This window comes from Ailuropoda melanoleuca, chromosome X, assembly GCF_002007445.2.
Source record: "Ailuropoda melanoleuca isolate Jingjing chromosome X, ASM200744v2, whole genome shotgun sequence".
NCBI lineage: Eukaryota > Metazoa > Chordata > Mammalia > Carnivora > Ursidae > Ailuropoda > Ailuropoda melanoleuca.
This window is the reverse complement of record NC_048238.1, coordinates 92,894,293-92,921,386: the sequence shown is the minus strand read 5'-3', so window position 1 is coordinate 92,921,386 and position 27,094 is coordinate 92,894,293. Positions and strand designations below refer to the sequence as shown.

Here is a 27,094-nt window from a genome sequence, read left to right as displayed (position 1 = left end):
CTATACTATATATGTTATTATGTGCCTTTAAAATTTTTTTATTCAACAATCTATCTTGAATATACTGACAGTGGTAGTACCCGTTAAAAAAAATGAGGAAGACCTAGGTGTCATACATGGTATCAAGACCATGGTATCAACATTATTTTTTTATTATCTGTATACATGAGAGTCCCTCATTTTTAAAAAAAATTTGGCATTGCCTGACTGCCTTGTTTCTTAGTTCACTGATTATTATGTTAAGTGCTGATGCTTATCCGGGAGACTATTATGTGTAGGAGAACACACAAAGGAAGAAGAAAATAAGTTCTTCATTCTTACTTTGGATCTTACTTTGGAGTTAGACGTGTACAGTAAAGAAATACACATTAAGAGGGGTGCCTGGGTGGCTCAGTCGGTAGAGGATCTGACTCGATCTCAGGGTCATGAGCTCAAGCCCCACATTAGGTGTGGAGCCAACTTAAAAAAATACACATTAAGGGGCGCCTGGGTGGCACAGCGGTTAAGCGTCTGCCTTCGGCTCAGGGCGTGATCCCGGCGTTACGGGTTCGAGCCCCACATCAGGCTCCTCTGCTGTGAGCCTGCTTCTTCCTCTCCCACTCCCCCTGCTTGTGTTCCCTCTCTCGCTGGCTGTCTCTCTCTCTGTCAAATAAATAAATAAAATCTTTAAAAAAAAAAAGTTGTGGTCTTCCAACAACATATTCATTTAAAAAAAAAATACACATTAAGAAATAGTGAGCAGTTTGAAATCGTATATAGTAAATCTTGAACTGCATGGCATAGAATCCCAATGTAGTAAAAGGTGGAAGAAAAACAAGGTCTACTGTTTATTGAGGAAGTTGTAACTGAACCAAGAGTTGGAAATAAAGATTTTGTTGAGTATTTACTTGAGGTTAGATTAGGCACTTTATATGACATTTTTCTCAGTCTACGTTGCCACTTCTGCTAGGTAGATATACCCATATTAGAGGTGAGAAAACAAGATTCAAGTAATTTCTCCAGAGTAACATGATTAGAAATGGTGCAATGAAGATTTGAACTATTCAATTTGATGTCAAGTTCGTGCTCCTTCTACTATACTTGAATAACGTGGACAATATAAGGTAAGGAGAAAGAATATTTTAGATAGAAGAAACACTATAAAGGAGGACTCCAGGGGACACAATGAGGATGGTATTTTCAAGTATTCAGAATAGGCAAATGCTAAACTGTGAGTTACTCTTTTAATTATTTGACTTAGACCATTCTGTGTGTGTGTTTTTGAAGTAAAGTTAGAAAAGAAAGTTCATTAAACTGTCTACATTTGGAAGGGTAAGCAGGTTTTTGTTTTGTTTTGTTTTATGGTAAGTAGACCACTAAACATTAAACAACATTATGCCAAGAAATGATTTTGGCATACCTGTATAGATGAGGAAATTAAATTTAAATAATTTCTTTTTTTGTTTGTTTGTTTTGTTTTAGATTTTATCTATTTATTTGACAGAGAGAGAGAGACAGCCAGCGAGAGAGGGAACACACGCAGGGGGAGTGGGAGAGGAAGAAGCAGGCTCCCAGCGGAGCAGGGAGCCCGATGTGGGGCTCGATCCCAGGACCCTGGGATCATGCCCTGGGCCGAAGGCAGACTCTTAACGACTGAGCCACCCACGTGCCCCAAATTTAAATAATTTCAAAAGAATAGTTTCTATTTGTTATGGTGTTTCTTTTGTAAGCCTTCCCCAAATCATTGTTTTCACACCCTAATTTTGAGTCAAAATTAGAAATGACATTTAATCTAGTAAAATTACCTTTAGAAATGATAGCATTTAAAAAATAAAGACATCATTGTCTAAAAAAAACCCCAGATGATTATTGTCTAAGCCAGAATCCAGGAATTATTACTTTGTTTTGTTACTTTTTAGTTGTTCCTCCAGCCACATCTCACTCCATATATCTAGTACCGCTTGTATCCATCCCCATTGCTATTAAATTAATTTAGGGGCTCCCTCAATACTTTTTTTAAAGATTTTATTTGAGAGAGAGAGTGAGCATGCCAGCACAAGTGGGAGAGGGGCAGAGGAAGGGGGAGAAGCAGACTCCCCACTGAGCAAGGAGACTGATATGGGGTTCGATCCCAGGGATCCTGGGGTCATCACCCGAGCTGAAGGCAGATGCCAAACCAACTGAGCCACTCAGGCATCCCCCCAATACTTTTTTAAAAGCAGAACAACGCATACATAGTTTTAAAAAATAATCTGAAAGTTATAAGTTGCGTAACCACAGTTTCTTGAAGGGTAGGAGTGAGAGTGGTGTGCATGGGCCTGTTACTCCCTGTTTTTGCAAGGCATTCACTTTCAGTAGTTTAGCTTTTTTTCTAATAATTCTTTCCATATTTCTAAATTAAAAAAAATTTTTTGAAGGGATGCTTGGGTGGCTCAGTCAGTTAAGTGTCTGCCTTCGGCTCAGGTCATAATCCCAGCGCCCTGAAATTGAGCCCCACATCAGGCTCCCTGCTCAGCGGGGAGCCTGCTTCTCCCTCTGCCTGCTGCTCCCCCTGCTTGTGCTCATGCTCTTTCTCTCTCTAACAAATAAATAAGTAAAATCTTTTTTAAAAATTTAAAAAATATTTTTTAAGATTTTATTTGAAAGAGTGAGCGCGAGAGAGAGCTAGAGAGTGCACAAGCCAGGGGGGAGAGTGGGAGAGGCAGAGGAAGAAACAGATTCCCTGCTGAGCAGGGAGCCCGATGTGGGGCTTGATCCCAGGACCCCAGGATCATGATGTGTGAGCTGAAGGCAAATGCTCAACCGACTGAGCCACCCAGATGCCCCTCCATATTTCTAAATTTTTAAAACACCTACACATACTGCTGTCTCTTAAATCAGCATTTTTTTGCCATTACCTAATAATTTTTCTATTAATGGAGCATGATGATTTTAGTTTTCTTACACTTACCCCTCCCTTCCAAACATCTCCCACTGCATTTATATCTCAATTTTTGGTTAAATCATATTAAATGTTTTTATTATAATAACCATAATAAATATTGTTCACTGATGAGTATAGTATTATGGTATTAATATGTTATGGATATAACATTTTTCTCTTTTTTGTGTATGCCCAGATATTTAAATTTTTCATTTTTTAAAATTTGCTTAATTTTATTTTATTTTTTAGTGAAGTATAGTTGACTAAATTTGCTAAATTTTATTAAAGTCTACAGCCAAGTCTTTTTACACCCTTCTGTAGCCTCTTAATTCAATTTTCTACATGGTAAAACTTGTCAGGTAATCTAACATTTTAATTTTTAAGTGTGTGTGTGTGTGTGTGTGTGTGTGTGTGTGTGTGTGTCTGGTCTCCTGGAGACATTCCTCCTGGGAGTAATGTTCTCTTGCTCTACTCTGGCTGGTTGTTATCTAGACCTATTGAACAGTTATTATCCTGGGACTTTCCTTTGTCTTTGTATTGTGTTGAATGTCCTGTTTTCTGCATTCTGTATCTTTCTCCTTCTTAAGTCCCGTATTTTGGTGGATTCTTCCTAAGAAATAAAGGGTGAATAGGGGGTAAATTTTGCATGATGTTGGTGATCTTTATTTTTGATGAAGAAATATGTACCTCATGCTTGATGAAAACCTTGGCTGGTGGCTATAGTAGTCTAAATTGAAAATTATTTTCACTAATACTTTTGAAAGCATTATTCTAACTCTCTAACTCTCTCTCTCTGTCGCTGATTTTAAGATAGTTTCCATCTCCAGCATTCTCAAGTCTCATGAGATATTCCTTTACTGTACATTTTTTTTCTTGATTTTTGTGCTGGGTCCTGGAAGACTTTTTCAATCTGGACATTTATGTCCTTTAGAACTAGAAATTTCTTTTGTATTTTTCCTTCGTTACATCCCCTTTCCTTTTTCTCTGTTATTTTTCTGGAACTTTTATTGGGTGAATTGTACCTTTGAAACTGATTTCTAATAATCTCATCTCTTTAGTGTATATATATTTTTTGTCTTTTAGTTCCACTCATGGGACATTTATTCAACTTTGGCATTTGGGTTTTTCTTTTACTGAATTTTGGCTGTCTTATTTTTAAACTTTTTATTTTCTGAATGTTACTTTTTATAACATTTATTTCTCTGAAAATGCTAATTATATTCTAATAAACTTTGCATTCTGTACTATCTTTGTTTAAGAGCTTTTAATCTGTTTTATTGTTTTGGTCTTTCACTTTGGAGGTTTAGTCATATTTCTGGTACTCAGTGGTTATCTATCCATATTTATTTAGGAGGCATTTAAATGCTTCCTCAGACCTCTGAGTGCTTGGTCAGCACTAGTAGGCTGATGGTATTCACCTTTCAACCATCGTTCCCCTCCACCCCCCACTCTGATCACCATCAGTTTGTTCTCTATAGTTAGGAGTCTTTTTCTTGGTTTGCCTCCCTCTTTTTTCCCTCTATGCTCATTTGTTTTGTTTCTTAAATTCCACATATAAGTGAAATCATATGGTGTTTGTCTTTCTCTGAATTATTTCACTTAGCGTAATACTCCCTAGCTCCATCCACATTGTTACAAATGGCAAAATTTCATTCTTTTTATGGCTGAGTAATATTCCACTATATACACATACCACCTTTTCTTTATCCATTCATCAGTAAGTGGATATTTGGGCTGTTTCTATAATTTGGCTCTTGTAGATAATGTTGCTATAAGCATAGGGATGCATGTATCCCTTTGAATTTGTATTTTTGTATCCTTTGGGTAAATACCTCCTAGTGCAATTGCTGGATTGTGGGATAGTTCTATTTTTAACTTTTGAGGAACCTCCATACTGTTTTCCAGAGTGGCTGCACCAGTTTGCATTCCCACCAGCAGTGCACGAGGGTTACACTTTCTCCACATCCTCACCAATACCTGTCGTTTCTTGTGTTCTTGATTTTAGCCCTCTGACAGTTGAGAGATGATATCTTACTGTAGTTTTCATTTTTATTTCCTTGATGGTCAGTGATGTTGAGCATGTTTTTATGTGTCTGTTGACCATCTGTATATCTTCTTTGGAAAAAAGATCTATTCATGTCTCTTTCTTTAAAGATTTTATTTATTTGATAGAGAGAGCACACAAGTAGGCAGAGTGGCAGGCAGAGGGAGAGGGAGAGGGAGAAGGAGGCTTCCCGCTGAGAGAGCCTGATGCAGAGCTCAATCCCAGGACCCTGGGATCATGACCTGAGCCAAAAAGGCAGACACTTAACCGACTGAGCCACCCAGGAGCCCCTCTATTCATGTTTTTTGTCCATTTTTTAATTGGATTGTTTTATGGGTCTTGAGTTGTAATCGTTTTTTTTTTTATTTTGGATACTAACCCTTTATTAGATATGTCATTTGCAAATATCTTCTATTCCATAGGTTGCCTTTTAGTTTTGTTGATTGTTTCCTTCACCGTGTAGAAGCTTTTAATTTGATGAAGTCCCAGTAATTTATTTTTGCTTTTGTTTCCCTTGCCTCAGGAGACATATCTGGTAAGAAGTTGCTACAGTTGATGTCAAAGAGATTACTCTAGAATTTTAATGGTTTCCTGTGTCACATTTAGGTCTTTCATCCATTTTGAATTTATTTTTGTGTATGGTGTAAGAAAGTGGTCCAGATTCTGGGGCACGTGGGTGGCTCAGTCAAGCATCTGCCTTCATTTCAGGTCGTGATCTCAGGGTCCTGGGATCGAGCCCCACATTGGGCTCCCTGCTCAGCAGGGAGCCCGCTTCTCCCTCTCCCACTCCCCCTGCTTGTGCTTTCTCTCTCTTTCTTTCTCTGTCAAATAAATAAATAAAATCTTAAAAAAAAGAAAGTGCTCCAGTTTCATTCTTTTGCATGTTGCTGTCCAGTTTTCCCAACACCATTTGTTGAGGAGACTATCTTTTTCCCATTGGGTGTTCTTTCCTGGGTTTGATTATTCTTTTTTTTATGTTTCAAGTTTTTATTGGATTTGATTATTCTTAAAATTTCTTGGCAGCTACGAATAACTACTGTCATCTGTTACTTAGCCAGCTAGCTTAATTTTACTAGTTTAGATCTTAGAGATTGAGTTGAGTTTCTTACTTTTGCTACCATGTACTGACTGCAAATATCTATTCAGTAATTAATATTAAGATTATTAAAGTATATCTTAAATATCATACTATGCACTGCAAAAAGTTATTTTAAAAAATAAGATGTTTCTCTCCTTTTGAAAATTAGATAATTCAAAAATGGCAGAACTCTTTATGGAATGTGAAGAAGAAGAACTGGAGCCATGGCAGAAGAAAGTAGAAGAAATTCTGGATGAAGATGATGATGAGCTGATCTTTGTTGGAGAGATATCAAGTTCAAAACCAGCCATTTCAAGTAAGCATTTATTTCAGTAAAGTAAAGTTTTGTAAGTTGCTGTTTCTCATAGAAAAACCTGTGGGCTATCTTATATGTCCTTGTTATTCTGTAAGGAGTTGGAGCATACAGGTCAGTAAGAATTTGTGAGAATCAAAGGGAGGATGTGGTTGGGGACTTGAGTAGGGTGAGAGGTTAAAATATCATTTGAGAGAAAAAGGGAAATGTTAACTAAGTTAACTAAAGGTTAAGATTACCTAACAGCATTATAGGCCTTCTGAAATTGGAAATCTTAAGTTTTAGTGGAGCTAAGTAACCTATTCACCTGTTTGTTAATTTTTTTCTCCCTTAAGCCCAAACACACCTAGAAAAGAAAGTGTTTGGAATGCTTTGCTTAAAATATCAGAATACTAAATAAGTTTGTGTTAGTCTCTGATGGGGGTTCTCACATCCAGGCAACTGCCTCATCACAGTGTCATCTTGAATCATGGTTACAAAATGAATAGGCACTGCATGATTATACAGTCTCTAGTGTGTGTACCAACATGGGCTGTAGTTTCTGGCCACACCCATCTTCCAACAACTCCTGATTATATTCATGAAGGAGGGAGGGTCTGGTCTTTAGCCACTGTACTCGTACAATGCAGGCAGTTAGCACACTTAATCCTCATGGCTTTCTAACAGAACACGTCCAGTAATTTTGTAGATTGTTAGATTTCAGTTAGAGTTAGAAAAGAGGACATAGATTCTTTTCCATTATATTCACTTTTTTTTAAGCCGGAAGAACTTAGCAAAGAATGTAGCCAGCATACGAGTGTTTTCTTACCTACCATGGCAGTTCACAATATTGTGGTTAAGAGATGAGTTTTTAATTTTTTGAAAGCCCTGTTATTACTTCTCTTGACTCTAAACTTCTAATAGCACTTCTATTCGGTTTTATCAAAAATAGAATACTTTAATTGTCAATATCATTTCCTTGGGCAAATTGAGGTGCAAAGCAGAATGTCACTTCAATTATAAAATGAGGTAAGTATGTTGGCGTGTTTGTTGCTCATAGTGGAACAGAATATTATAATTATTGTTTCCTAGTTGCTGCGATTATTTTTATCCTGAAATATTACTGTATTTCAAAATTATTATTCAAATCATCTTATTGAAAGCATGGTAGTTCAAGTTGGATTTATATCAACTATAGATAACTGTAATAATGTGTATTAGTTTTAAGTGATTCTATCAAAAAGAAAGTTGACCCCAGTGAAATTTCTTTTCCAAATGAACTCAAAACTTAAGTGATTTTTATTGATGTTTTATGTGTGAGCCATAAAATATTTTTGGTATATGGAATATGAGCTAAATATTTATATAGAACCATCATTAAGTTGAGGGGATGGTAAAAAGTTGTGTTTGATAGACTACAGTCACCAAAAAATACTATAGGTTTAACTCTATAATGGCTTGAGTAAATACTTATTTTAAATTTCTGAATGAAGGGGCGCCTGGGTGGCACAGCGGTTAAGCGTCTGCCTTCGGCTCAGGGCGTGATCCCAGCATTATGGGATCGGAGCCCCACATCAGGCTCCTNCCTCCGCTATGAGCCTGCTTCTTCCTCTCCCACTCCCCCTGCTTGTGTTCCCTCTCTCGCTGGCTGTCTCTATCTCTGTCGAATAAATAAAATCTTTTTTAAAAAATTTAAAAAAAATAAATTTCTGAATGAAAACAATATCAAGTTGTTTGAGCAGATTTTTCTCCTAGAAAACTTCTGTAGTGCCTAGTCTTAGAGAACTGAATTTCCATTATCATAAAACCACCCTACTTTTGTGTGACCCTTTACCTTATAGAATTATTCTGTGAGATCTGGTTCTTTTCTACTAGGAGGGGAAAAGGAAATTTTTTGAGGTTTTATGGGATTTTTTAAATGTTTGTATCTTTTCCTGATTAACAATTTTAGGCAAATCTCTACTCTTCCAAATTTTTATTTGATTCCATAATAACCTAGAAGTTATGGGTTCACATGGGTACAGGAGTGAGCAATCTTTTTTTTTAAAAATTTATTATATTATGTTAATCACCATACAGTACATCCCCAGATTCCGATGTAAAGTTTGATGCTTCATTAGTTGCGTATAACACCCAGTGCACCATGCAATACGTGCCCTCCTTACTACCCATCACCAGTCTATCCCATTCCCCCACCCCCTCCCCTCTAGTCTTCAGTTTGTTTCTCATAGTCCATAGTCTCTCATGTTTCATTCCCCCTTCTGATTACCCCCCTTTTCTTTAAGGAGTGAGCAATCTTAAACTGATTCATAGGGTCATGTCAGGCTCAAATTGACTTTTGGTATAGTAGTAGATTTGAGATACTCTGGTAAACTCTAGATTAAATTTAGTCTGCAGTCTTCAGTAGTGTCCCTCTCAGAACTCAAGAGGAGTGATACAGGTAATGTGACCATCTTACCCATAAAGAAACTTCCAGGCTTTTAGGGGTATGAATGTGACATGGGAACTGGGGAAGGGTTTGATCTGGGGTCACCATTAAGAGAAAGAAATATACTTAAATTATTAGTTGTATGTGGATATATTTTTGGAAAGTTTTTTATTATCTTAATATATATTCAATTCAAATAATGAGTTTTAAAATAAACATAATTTTTGTAGATATTTTGAACAGAGGTAACCCCAGCTCATCTTCAAAGGGAATAAAGAATGAGACACTCTCTCAAGGTATAGTAGTATTATACCATTTTAATCGTAAAGTAAAATATTTTGACAAAATTGGTTGTATACAAAAATACTCAATATGTTATGTAATTTTAAAATGCAGGTGTTACTGATCCATTCAAGCCTACAAGTCAACACTACAAAGATCCAACATCAAATCCAGTGGCTGCATTGCCTAGATTTCATCCTGAATCTAAATCTTCACAGAACTCTGTTATTGTTCAGAACGTGTCTAAACCAGTAAGTGTTTCTGAAACTACACAATTAGCTCAGGGATGCATTGGATATTATAATACCCAGTTAGCATTGTGGACTATCATAGCTAGTCACCATTCCACTAGAAGCATAATCACAATCAGAAAATGTCACTATCTTTATGACAGCTCAACCAGTACCCAAAGTAATAGCTGTAGGAACTAACCAACTTGTCAATAAATCAGGTAATATGCTTAAATTAAATAGGTATAATATTGAAAACTAGGCTATCTAAAAGTGAGTAAAAAAATGATCAGTAATGAATGTTGCATAATGGCAAAATTCTTAAGCGAGTAAACAGAACCAGGTATTCTCATTTGGGAAGATTGTTCTGAGATCATTGTTGCTGTTTACTCTGAAAACATACTTTCATGGCTTAGCTTTTAAAACTTTTAACAGGGGCACGTGGGTGGCTCAGTCGTTAAGCGTCTGCCTTCGGCTCAGGGCGTGATCCCAGCGTTCTGGGATCGAGCCCCACATCAGGCTCCTATGCTACCAGCCTGCTTCTTCCTCTCCCACTTCCCCTGCTGTGTTCCCTCTCTCACTGGCTGTCTCTCTCTCTGTCAAATGGATAAATAAAATCTTTAAAAAAAACTTTTAACAGAAGTAATAGTTAATGGTAATATTTAACATTTGTTATTCTGTTACTATGGGTAAGTCTTTATTCTAACTGTTGTATGTAAATTAATATCATTTAATTCTTATGATTTTCCTATGAGGTAGGCACGATTATTATCCCCATATTATAGTTGAGGAAACTGAGACTCAGGGTAAATAATTCACTCAAGGCCATATAACTGGTAAATAAAAGATGGATCTGGGTTCTCAATCCAGGTTAGCACAGAGGTTTTATTTTATTTTTTTAAAGATTTTATTTATTTATTTGAGAGAGAGTATAATCAGGGGGAGGGACAGAGGGAGAGGGAGAAGCAGATGATGCAGGGCTCAATCCCAGGACCCTGAGATCATGACCTGAGCCAAAGTCAAATGCTTAACCAACTGAGCCACCCAGGTGCCCCAGCCCAGAGGTTTTTAAATATGCATACACACATCCATTCATACATTTAAGCATGGCTATACATAGAAACATTGCCTTAGAGCAACGTCGTGGTTCACAGACCATTGAGGTTCCCTGAGACCCTTTCAGGGGTTCGTGAAGTTAAAACTGTTGTGATAATTACACTGAGACATTTCTTCTTTTTACTCTGTCAACATTTGCATTGATGATGTAATAGCATGGAGGGTAAAACTGCTGGTGCCTTAATATGAATGAAGGCAGTGTCACCAAACGGTACTGGTAGTTTTTGTATTAGTGACCATCAGGCACTCACAGTAGAAAAATTTCACTTTCACTTGAGAATAACCTTGAAGAAGTAATAAATTGTTTCTAATTTTATTAACTCTCAATCCCTTCACAAATAAACTTCTTTTGAAATACTCTGTGTGACAAAATGTAGCATTCATAAAAGATTTCTGTATCTACAGTATGAAGGTTTTCTTGAGGAAAATCACTTGAATTGCAAACTGAACTAACTGCTTTTTTAATGGAATGCCATTTTTGCTTGAACAGATGATCGACAAAGCACCATGTATTAATTATTGCTACACAGCAATAGTATCACAAACTTAGCAGCCTAAAGAAATATACATTTATTATCTCGTGGTTCCTGTTAGTCAGCAGTCAGGGCATGGCTTTACTGGGTCCTCTGCTTCAGGGTCTCACAGGGCTGCAATCAAAGTGTCAGGCAGAGCTGCCATGTCATTTAATATTGCTTCTAAACTTACATGGTCATTGGTAGTATCCAGTTCTTTGTGGGTTGTCAGACTGAGGGCATCGGTTTCTTGCTGCTGTTAGCCAGAGACCGCCCTCAGTTCCGTGCCATGTAAGCCTTCCTAACATAACTGATTGCTACTTCAAAGCCAGCAAAGGAAAGTGAGTCCTCAGCAAAATGGGCTATATAACATAACTGTGTACTTTCTGTCCCATTTGCCATATTCTGTTGGTTAGAAGCAATCACAGGTTCCACCCACACTCAAGGAGAGATTACACAAGGGTGTAAATATCAGGAGAGAGTCATGGGGGCCACCTTTAGAATCTGCCACGCAGTTTTTCAGTCCTTAAAAATGTACAAAGCATGCCTGTTGTAGGGAAAAAAACCCCAAAACCTGATCATATTCTTGCCAGTGATAAGCTTTGAGCTTTCAAGCAAAAATTAGATTTTTGTGGGGTGCGTGGCTGGGTCAGTTGGAGGAGCATGTGACTCTTGATCTTGGAGTCGAGCATTTGAGCCCCACGTTGGGACTTTAAATACAACCTTTTTAAAAATCAGATTTTTGGAAAACTTGTATCTACATTCTGAAACAATCAATAATAATTTGAGTCCTGGAGTAGTAGTCCAAGAAATCTAGATTGAAAATGAAAGATTTGAGTGTTGATTCTGTTCCTAGCTAAAGCATTGTTACAACCTCAGTGGGCCTCACTTTCTTCATTTTTAAAATGAGAAACTTTACCAAACCACTGGCTGTCAAACTTGGATCCTCTAAGCAACCACGAGCTGTTTTTAATAAAAACTTAATAGGTGTACCTGATAATGGCAGGCTGCCAGAAATGCTAAAACTATTTTATTTTAGCTGGAATCAGACTAATTCAGTGATTTCTCGTGCTATCATAAGCCGTTTGGCATTTAAGAAAAGCAAAAACAAACAAAAAGGGAACATGATTATTTACATGGAGATAGATGAAAATTATTCCTACCTTGGACCTAGAGAAGGAGAACAATGGAGGGGATGGTGTCTTTCACATTAAAAAACTTAGAAACTAGAGCTCATTCAAACTCAGAAATTTTTGTTTTTGTGGGCATGGTTGTTTAATCGAAGCTCCTCAATCGGTTTCCCAATCCTAGGGAGTTTTAAAAAACAGTTTTTTGTCATTTGATCTGCGGTGAGACCTGAGCATGATAGATTTTTCTTTAACTCTCCAGGTGATTCTAATGTGAGTCAGGGTGGAGAATGATAGATCTATATTTTCAAATAAATTGAGAATCCTATGTAAGGGAATTTTCTCTGAAAAATTTAACTTTTTTTTTCTCTTTACCACAACAACTCTTTAGGGCAGTCTAGAAGATAATTATTATTGTCCCTTTTAATGTCAGTGTGATACAGCTTAAGGACACGGGTTTGTTGTTGTTGTTGTTGTTGTTTTTAGTAGGCTCCGCACCCACAGGGCTTGAACTCAGGACCCTGAGATCAAGATCTGAGCTGAGATCAAGAGTCGGATGGATGCCTGGGGTGCCTGGGTGACTCAATCAGTTAAGCTTCCAGCTCTTGGTCTCAGCTCAGGTTGTGATCTCCATGCCCAGTGTGGAGCCTACTTAGAGAAAAAAAAAAAAGGAAGAGTCGGATGCTTAACCGACAGCCACCCAGGGATCCCAAGGGCACAGGCTTTATAACCAGGCCAACCTCGGTTCTAATTCTAGCTTCATCATCGATAACAAGGTGGGTTGTATTGGGAACCTTACTTAACTATACTGAACTTCAGTTTACCTATTTATAAGGTGGGAGATAATATTGGGTCTTTATTAGTACTGTTGTGATAACTACCTGATAATACGTGGACTATGAAAGAGTCAAGTACATTTTAAATAGACAATAATTGGTGGCTATTATTTCAGTTGGAAAGGTGAAAATGTGAATCTCAGAAGTGACTGGCCCAAGATTCCACAGTTAAAAAATGGAGGTCTTGTAAATCCAGTCTATTGCCTATTGTACCTCAATGTTGTATTTGCTATCTTTCTGAACTATTTTATGAGATATAAAAAATTCCCAATTGGAGAATTATTTTTTTTTATACAGGTTTTTTTTTAATTTTATTTTATTATATTGTGTTAATCACCATACAGTACATCCCCAGATTCCGATGTAAAGTTTGATGCTTCATTAGTTGCGTATAACACCCAGTGCACCATGCAATACGTGCCCTCCCTACTACCCATTGGAGAATTATTTTAATAAGTTATTTGTTGACTAGTATGTCTGCTTTCTGAAATGATGGTACTTAATTGGCCAGAGTTATCACCTAGGGAAAGGTTTAAAGTATTAACTTTATTTGGAGGAACTTCTGTGAAAGAACTGTTTGGAGAATTGCTAGTATTTTCCATCTGTAAGTGCAAATATTTGGAGAAAATACTTACCTTGCAGAAGATTATGCTTGGTGACAGTTAAGTCATAAAGCCATCATTGAGTCTATAGCCATTTTATATAATACATGTTAAGGCTCAAATGCAGAAATCTGCCTGTTATGCTCAAATTCTAGGAATGCAATGGTTTGGTTCAGTTCGATATCTGTTTCTGTAACTTCTTACTAAGCCCATGTAAACAGAAAACTTAATAAGAAACTAAAATTCTTAAAACCTGATTTTTTCTCAACTTGGAAGCACAAAACATGCAAGCAAGATCCTTATATTCCTATTATAAAGGTACTATATATGGGGGCGGTAATTAGAAAAGAAACAGAAGATAATACATACTGAACTTTGATTTTCTTTTTTGCAGATAGTGTGGTATATAGAATATATCAATCGGGATTATATTTTGTACACAGATATGTGCTCTTCTTTTTTTACTGAATTTTATATTGGAAACATTTTTCTTTGTTTTTGGCTATTTTTCAAAAGTATGATGTTGCATTATAGTCTATCATTTAATTTGTTTAACCATCCCTCCATTGTCGGACATACAGGTTTTTTATTTTTGCTATTATAAATAATTCTCCATTAAATATTTTCATTTCCTTAGCATAAATTCATTTAAGTGGAATATTTGGGTCAAAGAATTTGAACTTTTTTAAATTTTTTTTATTATATTATTTTAGTCACCATACAGTACATCCCTGGTTTTTGATGTAAAGTTCAATGATTCATTAGTTGCGTGTAACACCCAGTGCACCCATGCAATACGTGCCCTCCTTACTACCCATCACCAGCCTATCCCATTCCCCCCTCCCCTCTGAAGCCCTCAGTTTGTTTCTCAGAGTCCATNAGTCCATAGTCTCTCATGTTTCATTCCCCCTTCTGATTACCCCCCTTTTCTTTATCCCTTTCTTCCCCTACCGATCCTCCTAGTTCTTATGTTCCATAGATGAGAGAAATCATATGATAATTGTCTTTCTCTGCTTGACTTATTTCACTTAGCATTATCTCCTCCAGTGCCATCCATGTTGCAGCAAATGTTGAGAACTCATTCTTTCTAATAGCTGAGTAATATTCCATTGTATATATGGGCCACAACTTCTTAATCCAGTCATATGTTGAAGGGCATCTCGGTNTTAATCCAGTCATCTGTTGAAGGGCATCTCGGCTCCTTCCATGATTTGGCTATTGTGGACAATGCAGCTATGAACATTGGGGTGCATATGGCCCTTCTCTTTACTACGTCTGTATCTTTGGGGTAAACACCCAGTAGTGCAATGGCTGGGTCATAGGGTAGCTCAATTTTTAACTTTTTAAGGGACCTCCACACTGTTTTCCAGAGTGGCTGTACCAACTTGCATTCCCACCAACAATGTAGGAGGGTTCCCCTTTCTCCACATCCTCTCCAACAATTGTTGTTTCTTGCCTTGTCAATTTTTGCCATTCTAACTGGCGTAAGGTGGTATCTTAGTGTGGTTTTGATTTGAATTTCCCTGATGGCTAATGATTTTGAACATTTTTCCATGTGTCTGTTAGCCATTTGTATGTCTTCATTGGAAAAGTGTTCATATCTTCTGCCCATTTTATGATTTGTTTATTTGTTTCTTGCATATTGAGTTTGAGAAGTTCTTTGTAGGACTTCATCAAGATAAAAAGCTTCTGCACAGCCAAGGAAACAGTCAAAAAAACTAAGAGGCAGCCCACAGAATGGAAGAATATATTTGCAAATGATACTACAAATAAAAGACTGGTATCCAAGATCTACAAGGATGTGAACTTTTTAAAGCCCTTGATAGATATTGCCAACATTTTCTTGCAGAAAAGTTGTACCAAAACATGTCTCCTTTGCCAATAATATTGTCATTATTTTTTAATTTTAACTTTTAATTTCAAACTAATTTTAGATTTATAGGAAAATTGCGGAAATAATCCAGACAGTTCCCATATAACCTTTACCCACTAAATCCTAACTTTGACAGAGAGTAATAATTATCTTAGTGTTTTATAGCTTATTAGTAATTAAATTATTATGGTGTTATAGTATTGTCCTACAATTAAATTTCCCTTTATAAAAGTTTATGAAACAAAATGATTATAACTTTTTACAGGATTTTACAAAGAATTCATCACAAGTTGAATCGGATGATTCTTCAGAGTTACTCTTTGACTTGACCCAGGATACAATTCCACTGTCCCAAGAGGGATCAACAATTTACATAGAAGGTTTGGCTTAGCACTTTTTTTGAGTATAATAAAAAGAAACTTGATGAATATAGATGTGGAATGAATTTCTATTTTGAAACCCATAACTTCATGTTAAGTTTTTCATATACCATAGAATAGAAGCTAATAATCCCTGAATGCCTTTCTTGTGGGATTTCTTTTTTGTAAATTTGTATTTAATAATAGAATATTGTATTTCTTTCTATTAAGTTAGCTAACATGTATTTTTTGAGCTCATTCTCACTTGGAACCAGCCATGGGCTGAAAAATCTTAATATAATTTCGGGGAGTCCAGGAATAGTATGAGAAAAACTACATGGTTATAGTTGATTTTTTAAATAGGCTGGCATCTTTCTTTCCAAATGAATGATGTTGATAAGGTAGTTAAATATGATTTAGAGTATTATTATAAAAAGGGAGTATTACAAAAATAATGATTGTGCATAGTAAGTACTTAGTAAATACCCATTGAAGGAATACTGTAAATTTTCAGTTGAAGAATTACAGTTCTTTGATTGTGTGCAATAACAAAGTTCTTCGTTAACTTGTAATAAATTAATATGCCATGAAAGGAATTTATTTAGTTGAAAAATTCCCCATAATCAAAACAATTGCTGTTTGTATATTAGTAAATATGTTATATTTCAATAATTGGACAGAGGTACGTAAGAATTTTTTAACGTCTAAATTATTTACTAATAAATTCATATACATTTACCAAACCAAAATAGAAAAAAATATAGTATTACGTTTGCCAAAAATATTTTTCCCATTTTGATAACACATGGTTATTCACCTCTCTAGATGCCACTTATCTAGTTAGTAAGATAAGCAAGAACCAAAATGAACGAGGAAGTTAAATAGTTGTCTGAAATCTGATTTTATAAAGCACATGGTCTTTATTCATAGAAAAAGTCTAAATCCTTGAAGATTCTAGGGGATAAAGACAGTGATGTCTACTATCTCTGTAAGTTGTTGTATTGCAGGGAGTGGAACTTTGCCTTGATGTGAAATAGGGTTATAGTCAATTAGGAAGGTATAGGTTTGAGCCTGTATCCTAAAAATTTTTGTGGCCTTTATCGAGTCACCTCTTTGCACTTCAATTTTCTCATTTTATTGAAATATATACTTTTATCTTTCTCAGATAATACATTCATTCTCCAGACCTGAAGTCACCATTTGGAGATATGATTTTAATTCTTGCTCTACTTATCTCAGGCCTTTTTGAGGCTCAAATGAGATAAGTGAGAAATGAAAAATGCCTTAAACCTTTAAGGGACTTGACAATAAATGGTTCTTAGAATGATAATTATGAATGATAATATGTATTATGTGTTCAGAAGCATAAGATTAATGGACTCAATGTCAAGGACGATTATAGATGGTTCTTGGAGAGGTTAGATTTGAACTTGATTTTGAAGAATGAGAATAGGATTTTTATTTTTATTTATTTTTATTTTTTTATTATGTTATGTTAGTCACCATACAGTACATCATTAGTTTTTGATGTAGTGTTCCATGATTCATTGTTTGAGAATAGGATTTTTATTGGCACTGTTGAAGATAATGAACAGCAGAAGCCAGAGGCATTAGAAATAAACAAGTTAAAGGGTTAGAATTTAAAACTATTGAGCTCAAAGTGATTTTATTTCACTGGGAGATTTACTCATGCTTTAAAAAATTATATACAGAACAGTCTTATGTTTACTATACAGCCTGCTAGAGAACTAGTTGCCAAAATACCAGCACTCATTGGTTGTTCAAGTGACCTAAGCATTTGAGAAAAATGTTAGTGATTACACAGAAATCAGTCCCAAGTGCCTGCAGTGTAGCTGTCAGTAACCATGTCCTTGAAGATGGAAAAACATCATTTCTGTTATCTCAAAGAATGAAACAGATTTGGCAGAGGAGCCCGCTAACGCAGTGCTCTCTCCTTTTCCTTGTATTGCTCTATTCTACTGCTTCTCCTATTAGTGTGCAGTTGGGAGCATTAAAATATCATGTGCAGTTTTAGAATCTTTATCACAAAGTACAAGTGTGTGTTACTTTCAAAAGGACTTTTGCTGTGTCTGGTTATAGCCTAAATAGCCCCACTTGTCTTGCAAATACCCTGAATTACGTGATCTCTTAGCCTTTAAGGTGATGGTTTTCAAACTCAGAACTATCTTTAGTAATGAAATCTCCTCAAATAAGGTTTTATGTAAAAATATAGTTTTTTTAAAAAGGTAAGGGGAGAGTTTTTCTATCTGACATGCTTACTATATTCCTTAAGGCAAAACCATTAACCTCAGGGGAATATAGTTTGAAGACCATTATACTCACTTCTTAAGCCTTTTCCTATGAATGAGCAAGGTATTATTCAAGATTAGTTGTTTGTACTTTGTTCATAGGGAATAATCAGATAATTTAAACCCATCAGATTGTTAATAAGTGGAAAAAGAACCAACTCGAGTTTTCCATTAGACATCTTAAGGTTTTTTTAAGTATCTTAAAGGGTTTCTCTAAATTTTTAGAATAAAGGTGGCTTTTGTTTCCAAGCCCAAATGTACTTAAGCATCTGAAGATAAATTCATTTGTGGGAACTGAGCTTAGAACATTCTCTGTGCTTTAATTTTTTTTCTTTTTTTGCTTTGGATTCTTTTGGTCTGACTTCTTTTATACCTATTTATATATTTCTTTATTTGAAAGTATTTTTAGAATTTTTTGTATAAAAAGTTTATTTCATGAATTGTTCAAATACGTGTAGTTCATAATGGCTGTTTGTACAATTTCTTTCTACCTATTGATCATATAAATTTTTTTCTTCTTTTGATCATATAAATTTTGGTCATTCTTTGTAATTTGTATGATATAATTCAATTATATTATCTTTAATTTAGCTTCAAAGTGTTTTTACTTAAATTCAAATATAAAGCCATTTGAATAGCATTTGTAAGCAGTGTTCTGTCCTAAAGTATTTACAGATATTTTTCCCACTATTTAAATCATTGTAGGTATAGATGAAACTCTGCCTATATTAAAACGTTCTTCTGCTTCTAAAGTAAACAGTGTTACTCCAAAAAAGCCAAAGACCAGCGAAGGTATTTCTGAAATAAGTCCTTGTGCTTCATTGTCTCTAACTAACTCTCCTCCAGTGACATCTTCCCATGTTATGATATCAAAAGGTAAATATGAATCTAGCATATGAAATAGAAATTGTATTATTTATACATAAATTTTAGAAATTTTGATGAATTTTTAAACTTTTATTACTGGTTGTTTAATGTTTAAAAAAGAGTTTGAGTCCTAAAAGTTCTTAATCTATTTTAGGTACAAATACCTCATCAGCTCACTATAAAACTGGAACACCTTTTCTAAGATCTTGTCCAAAGTGCAATGTAAAGTTTAATCTTCTGGATCCTTTGAAATATCACATGAAGGTAAAACTTTTTCAAAATTTGAATTTCAAAAATATTGACAAATCTCTGAAAACATTAAGGATTGATATATAGTAAATGCTGGTTTGTGCAGGTATTTAGATAAGAAATCTTCTCATTGGTATTTCTATATAACTTAAGTAAAAATTGATATTCATGATGATTATCTTTATACAAGATTTTAAAATCTTTCCCAATCATGAAATCTTAAAGATTAAGGTTATATGTACTATAGTATATGCATATTGCATTTTGTGGGGGGATATTAGAGGATACCAAGTAATCCTTGATAATTTTATTAGATGTGATAATGGCTTTATCCACCATAAAAATCATCAGTAAAAATATCTGTTTTCTGGAGCTGGTTGCTGAAGTAAGGTGAAAGTGACAATGTGTGGAAGTTGCTTTAAAACTAAGGATGCTAGATCAAAGCTTTAGTTGTTGCTTTGTCTAAGAGATGTGACTGTCATTGATCTCTCTCTGAGGCTTGAGAGAATACATTAAACACAATATGTAGTACTTTAAGAAATGGAAGAAATAGACCTACCTCTGACCTCTTTAAAGTATTATATCTAGAAGACTTTGTAGAAAGCCCAGTGTTTCTCTTAATGAAAGCCCTAAGAGTGTTGGCGGGTGTTGGAGCTTTCCCAGGTGAATCATTTATTTCTCAGATCTTAACATTTCTTTCTCTTCATTTCTGACGTTTTGCCACTTGTAGGGCAGATGTCTGTGGCAAATCTCATTTGTAAAGTCATCTGCCCCAACCAACAAAAACGGTTCAGGGGTGGGGGAATAGTCTCCCTCTCTGGGGTGACCTCTATTGGCATTGCTTTATTCAATCCCAAACAGTTCCCAGATAAGTGAGTCCCACACACCACAGCCACCGAGTCGTGCAGAGGCTTCAGCCTTTGTCCAGTAGAGTCCCCAGGGGGCTGGTTCACATGTGGCTCTTGAATCTCTATGCATATTGTAGGGCGCCTGGGTGGGTCAGTCAGTTAAGTGTCTGACTCTTGATCTCCGCTCAGGTCTTGATCTCATGGTGGTGAGTTTGAGCCCTGCACTGGGCTCCATGCTGGGCGTGGAACCTACTTAAAAAAAAAAAAAGAATCTCTATGCATATTGTATTTTAACTTTTAATTAAAATAATGTATTAATCAGAATATTTTATTGACTAGGTCATGCCATTCTTCAAACCTCTTATAAAGCAGACATTTCGTTTGGTGCTTTAATCTTTCCTGTAACTTAAAAATTCCTTTTTTTAACATGATTTTTTGTCTGGTGACATATGCATGTCACATTACTCAAAATCTCAGTCTTGCATTTTCATGTTCAGCACTCAGACATAAGCTCCTATTGGTGGAGTATTTCACAAGAAATGACAGTGTTAGTCCAGAATATAGTTTGTATAGTTGTTATAAGTTAATTCTAGTTTATGTTGGTGTAGGAAGCTCTTGAAATTAGGTTTTAGGTAATTTTCAAAATACTAATGAAGTATGAGGTCTAGGTATTACTCCACTTAAAATATTTTAGTCGATATTGCAGTGTTGTGTGTGTCTGTGGAAAGATAATCTGTGTTCTTCTTGCAATTATAAATGACAAGAAGGGAGAAAGGAGGCAAGAACAAAGGCAATGCAAATTATATTCAGGAAGGAGGGGATAAGAAGATTCAAAGCAAGGAAGCAACTTAGGAAAAGTTATTGCTTGCTCTTTCAAAGATTGGTAAATTTTTCATTGAAATTAAGCATTTTACAAAAATGTAGAAGGAAAAGAAGTGTAAAATTCCAAATACAATTTCTTTATTCTTGGGCAAAACTATATTTGATCTATCACTATGTCTACCTCCCTGAGTGTGATTCCTGTGAACTGGACTTTGGGTTTAGGTTTTATATAAAAATTAACTTCTGCCAGTGTTTTCAGTCTTCCTATCTATGTAATATTGTGTAGAGATACTTGATGTTTTTATGTTTTGCATCGTAGATGGAAAGAGAAGAGAAAGGGTCAAGTGCTTTAGTTATCTTTAGTTTATTTAATTTGGGGGAAGGGTAATAAAGTCATGTGATTCAAAAAGTATGAGAAGGTAGGTGTTCATCATCCTTTACCATCAAGGAACTGCAAATTAAAGCTACAGTAAGATATCACCTCACACCTGTCAAAATGTCTAAAATCAACAACACAAGAAACAACAGGTGTTGGCAAGGATGTGCAGAAAAAGGAACTGACATGCACTGTTGGTGGGAATGTGAACTGATGGAGAAAACAGCATGGAGGTTCCTCAAAAAGTTAAAAATAAAACTATCCTACCACCCAGTAAGTGCACTACTGGGTATTTTACCCAGAGAATACAGAAACACTAATTCAGAGAGATACCTGCACCTATATTCACCCCTATATTCATAGCAGCACTATTTACAATAGCCAAGATATGGAAGCAGCCCAAGTGTCTATCAATTGATGAATGAATAAAGATGTGGAATATATACACAATGGAATATGAATTCAGCCGTAAGAAGTGAAATCTTGCCATTTACAATGACATGGATGGAGCTAGAGAGTGTAATGCCAAGCGAAATAAGTCAGTCAGAGAAAGACAAATACCATATGATTTCACTTATATATGGAATTTAAGAAACAAAATAAATGAGCAAAGGGAAAAAGAGAAAGAGAGAGACAAACCAAGAAACAGACTCCTAACTATAGAGAACAAACTGATGGTTACCAGAGGGGGAGGAACTGGGTGAAATAGGTGATTAAGAAGTGCACTTGTGGGGGCACCTGGGTGGCACAGCGGTTAAGCGTCTGCCTTCGGCTCAGGGCGTGATCCCGGCGTTATGGGATCGAGCCCCACATCAGGCTCCTCTGCTATGAGCCTGCTTCTTCCTCTCCCACTCCCCCTGCTTGTGTTCCCTCTCTCTCTGGCTGTCTCTATCTCTGTCGAATAAATAAATAAAATCTTTAAAAAAAAAAAAAAAAGAAGTGCACTTGTGATGAGTACCAGGTGTTGTATGGAAGTGTTGAATCATTGTATGGTACACCTGAAAATAATATAACACTGTATGTTCACTAACTTGAATTAAAGTAAAAATTTTAAATAAAAAAGAAGGCATACAGTGAAGAATCCCACTTTTTGCCTAGTTCCCAATAGGACTTGCAAAGGAAATCATATTTTATTAATTTGTTTTATATCCTCTTTGACTTAATTTCTGAATATATAGGCATACATGAATGTTCCTATTTTCCCTCTATTTTATACACAAATCATAGTACATTATATATATTTCTGCACCTGAAGAAAGTGACATTCTCTAAAATGTAGCTTTTATTTCTTGTAGCATTGTTAGTGGTTAAAAAAAATAAGTGAGAGTTTTACATTCTAGCTTATGCATTTTTTTAAAGATTTTGTATTTATTTGTCAGAGAGAGAGAGCACAAGCAGGGGAACAGCAGGCAGAGGGAGAAGCAGGCTCCCTGCTGAGCAAGGAGCCAGATGTGGGACTCAATCCCAGTACTCTGGGACCATGACCCAAGCTAAAGGCAGATGCCCAACCGACTGAGCCACCCAGGCATTCCACTTATGCATTTTTATGTATCAGTTAAATTTATATAATATTACAGTAAGGATTCCCATTTTGAAAAAGTACGAATTTTGGATTTTTGTGAATGATGTTTTGCTATTATTATAGGTTAGTAGATTGGTATACCACAAAGATAATCTTTTCTTCCAAAGGAAGAATTTTTAGAGTGTAAGTCAAACATCCTATTGATCTAAGACATTGTACTAAGCTTTAAAGTATTATTTCATTTAATCCTTAGAAAATTCTTTAGGCCAGATTTTTTTCTCATTTGTTTTATAGCCAATTAATTGGCATAGCTGTGAGATTCAAACCTCAGTCTCTTTGATGGCAAAACCCAGGTTCCTTTTCTCCCCATTTTGAAAATTGTATGGGCTGTTTTCTTGAATGTTACATAGGAACTTGTAAATAAAGGGTGTTATTTGTTTTAAGAGTATGGAATTTGATAGTTATCAATCAGATCTAACATACTAATATGTTATTGAGATTCCTGTATCTTCATCTATATTCACTTATTTGCTCTGTCATTTTTTGAGTAGGTCTCATAGTCTTAAATTACCACTATTTTCTTTGATATCTTCCAATTCTGTTTTATGGCCATTACTATTTAGGATATAGATGGATCTATCTCTTTTAACTTCATTGTAAATGTATCCTTTAGCATTTTTATTAAGTGTTCGCTTTTTGGCCTGGATTCTATTTTGTTTGACATCAATTTCATAACCCTTGTTTTCTCATTATTACCATTTGCCTGTTATATTCTTTGTTTATCTTTTATTTTCAAGACTTCCAAATCACTTTGTTTTTGGTATATTTCTTGATTTCACAGAGTTGTTTTTTCTTTTGTGATCCTATGTGAAATTTCTTTTTTCAGTAGCTGAGTTAAACCCACCCATCTGTATTCATTGATAGGATAGATTTAATTGATCTGATAGGTTTAATTGGTCTTAATTCTGTCACAATTTTTTGTTCTTTTATTTTTCTAAGGTTTTCACTTTGTGGTTGCTTTATGAGTATGTAGTTTGGGTTTTTAGAAAAGTTTACATTTTTGCCCTCTAGTTATTCTTAAAGAATTCTTCTAGTGAAATTCCACAACTGAAAATTGTATATAATAAATGAACTAGTTTTATCTCATTGAAAATTAAAAATTTATTTATGAAAGTATTCCATATTAGGGTCAGTTTATATGAGGTTTTGATTTTATTCATGAGGTTGATTTTCCCTTCACGTATTTCAGCATTCTAGATAGAATGTGTTGAGGCTTTTAGATTGTAACTTATGCTTCTTTTTTTGTGGACACAAAACTTTCCAGTACTTTGAGACTGGGGAGTGGCAGGTTACCTGTGCTTAGAGTCTAGTTCCAACCAGGCTTTACCGAAATACTACTATATTATTTGATAATTTAGCATGTACATAATAGCATATAAAACTACCTTTCCGGGGCTCTTGGGTGGCTTAGTCAGTTAAACGCCTCCTTTCAGCTCAGGTCATGATCCTAGGGTCCTGGGATTGAGCCCATATTGGGTTCCTTGCTCAGCGGGGAGCCTCCTTCTCCCTCTCCCTCTGCCTGTAGCTCCCCCTCCTAGTGCTTTCTCTCTGTCAAATAAATAAGTACAATCTTTTAAAAAAATAAAATAAAAATACCTTTCCTTTTAAGCTATATCTTGACAGATATGAAATGAATGATTTTTGGCCAAGGATCAAATTATTATTTAATATTTACATCTGAAAATTGGAATTACAAGGATAATGGTATTAGATATATGGCCATCCCTGGCCTCAGGTTTTTAATTTGTTTTTGAAGTTATTTCTTTACTAAGGTAAGTGGTGTTGATTATTTGAATTTTTTAGACTCTATAAAGAAAGAAGCCAACATTTTGGTGACTGTGTCTCCAGAAATATTGCCAAGCATAGTTTTACATAAGCTGGCCCTGGTTATAAACACAGAATCATTTTTTGGTATCTAATTTTTTGAAGAGATCTAAGTAAAACTTACATATATATTTTTTTCCTCTTTCAGCGTTGTTGTCCAGACATGGTAAATAAATTTTTGGAAATGATTAAAGCAGAACTTGCAATTACTGAAAATAAGAATAAGACTGGTGCAGAGAAAGGAAAATTGATCATGTTAGTTAGTGACTTTTACTATGGAAGACATGAAGGAGCTGTTGATGATGAACAGAAGACTTACACAACCTTTAAATGCTTCAGTTGCTTGAAAGTTCTTAAAAACAATATTAGGTATGTAAATATTTATTTCTCTTTCTGTCTGAAAATTGGGATGCTACTGATGTAAATATTGTATCTTTATTTTCCTGTGCTCTCCTAGATAAGCAATTTTAACACTTTCTACTAAGAATAAAGGCAGATTATCATGTCAAAGCTTTTGTCTTTTATTGTATTTTAGGAGTTTGACACTTGGATCCACTTAGTTGTATTTCTTTAATACAGCTTAAGAAAGGACAAAATTTATTTTAACTTAGAGAAAAATCACTTGTCTGTATTTATCATTGAACTCGGAATTTTCAATGAGATATTTTTATTATTTAGCTTCTTTTGAATCTCCTTCTCCTATCACAAGAAGAACTACTTTATCCAGTTCGACCTCTTCCATATTAGTCTTATTTAATGTTCTAGTTTTTCAATTCATATTTATCATACCACATTAACCTTGCAGAGAAAGTGACATTTTTGATGATCTTCTTTAGAGAAGTGCCAGTTTATGAAACATGTCTGCTTTGAGTTTATAATTTAACACATTTTAAAAGTAGAGATTTAGGGGCGCCTGGGTGGCGCAGTCGTTAAGTGTCTGCCTTCAGCTCAGGGCATGATCCCGGTGTTCTGGGATCGAGCCCCACATCAGGCTTCTCCACTAGGAGCCTGCTTCTTCCTCTCCCACTCCCCCTGCTTGTGTTCCCTCTTTCACTGGCTGTCTCTCTCTGTCAAATAAATAAATAAAAAATCTTTAAAAAAATAAAATAAATAAAAGTAGAGATTTAATTTTCGATTTTGAAGATTTATACACACATGCTTTAAATTTTAGGAACTTATACTTTGCAGTCTTTGAGTAATATGGCATATTACATATCTACCATCCTAAGTGAGATAGTAACAGAAACAAAGTAACAAGATATACTGATTGGTATTTTTCATTGGTTATGTAGTCTGACATTCTCTTTTCAACATTTTATTATAAAAATTTTCAAATATTCAGCAAAGTTGAAAAAATTTTACAGTGAACATCTGTATATTTACCACCTTGATTCTACCATTTACATTTTACCTCACTTGTGTTATCACATACCTGTTCATCCATAGACTTTGATTTTTTTTACATTTCAGAGTAAATTGTAGACATCAGTGTACTTCCCTTAGATGAGATAGTCATATGTATGTATATTGTGGCACACACCCATGCAAACGTGTATATGTAAACTTTTAAAGATATTTACCCTTGATAACTGTCCTTTGTAACTAGCATTCTTAAGTATCCTATAGGTCATTTCTAAGCCTAGCATTTATTTTATTGTCTGATGAATTCTCGAGTCCAAAATGAAGTACATAAAAAACTCTGAAATGCACTGTAATATAAACCTAAAACAATTATGAATGCTACATTTGTGGTAGTGCCTTATCGTTTTCAAAGACCTTTTACATATATTATTCATACAAGTTTTCACACTTCTTTACCTCCTTTTATCAAGCCCTGACAGCCACCAGTTGCTAATGGCCCAGTTGCTTAACAGAAGAGAATTGTGCTTTGAGATACAAGACTGAAACAGTGTTACAATAGAACTCTGTGACCCACTTCCATATCTTTACCTTTTTACAGTAAAATATATTAAAAATAAAATTAGTAAATTTGGTAAAATACATAAGAAAGTGGGTGTCTGTTTAAGTTCCTTATTATACTTAAACGTTAGGCATATGATATTAGAAGTTCTTTCGGCTTTTTGTTTTTTCCTGTAAGATTAGTCCATTTAGTATTAAACATGAAATTTCCTTTTTCTTGTTTTCATTCCAAAAGACTGGTTACAGATTATCAGAATATCTAGAAATTTTAAGCTAACCATATTTTATAACATTTAGAAGTTTTGTAGCATTTTTGACATATTGTTTATTAAACAAAACCTGAACAGTAGACACTGGATAACCAAAGAGGTTACTATGTGTTTAACATTTTACCTTAATGGTAAAATCTAAGATGGCAAATTGATGGTTTTAGAGGATGATAGAAGCTAAATCGTTCAAGATTTCTACTCTCTGCCCTGTCAAGATATTGTAGGATTATTTTTTCCCACATTGTCACTAAAACCAGTTAGGGCTATTTTATTCTGAGAATAGCTTTGTGAGGGGGTTGCTTTTTCCCATATCTCCATCTGCTTGCTTGAGAAATATGCACTGCTGA

At 35.2% G+C, this 27,094-nt stretch overlaps 1 protein-coding gene across 4 annotated transcripts in view; it reads left to right on the top strand.

The window, feature by feature from the left end:
- The window catches only part of ZNF280C (zinc finger protein 280C), a 61,541-nt gene that overhangs the window by 9,669 nt on the left and 24,778 nt on the right, over window positions 1-27,094 (top strand). For all 4 annotated transcript variants that reach the window (XM_034649162.1, XM_034649160.1, XM_034649161.1 and 1 more), the window contains 7 exons: window positions 6,194-6,340; window positions 8,975-9,040; window positions 9,141-9,277; window positions 15,588-15,702; window positions 18,696-18,866; window positions 19,012-19,121; window positions 24,707-24,927. In XM_034649162.1, coding sequence (XP_034505053.1) covers window positions 6,194-6,340; window positions 8,975-9,040; window positions 9,141-9,277; window positions 15,588-15,702; window positions 18,696-18,866; window positions 19,012-19,121; window positions 24,707-24,927 — 967 coding nt within the window. The remainder of the gene's footprint in view (window positions 1-6,193; window positions 6,341-8,974; window positions 9,041-9,140; window positions 9,278-15,587; window positions 15,703-18,695; window positions 18,867-19,011; window positions 19,122-24,706; window positions 24,928-27,094) is intronic.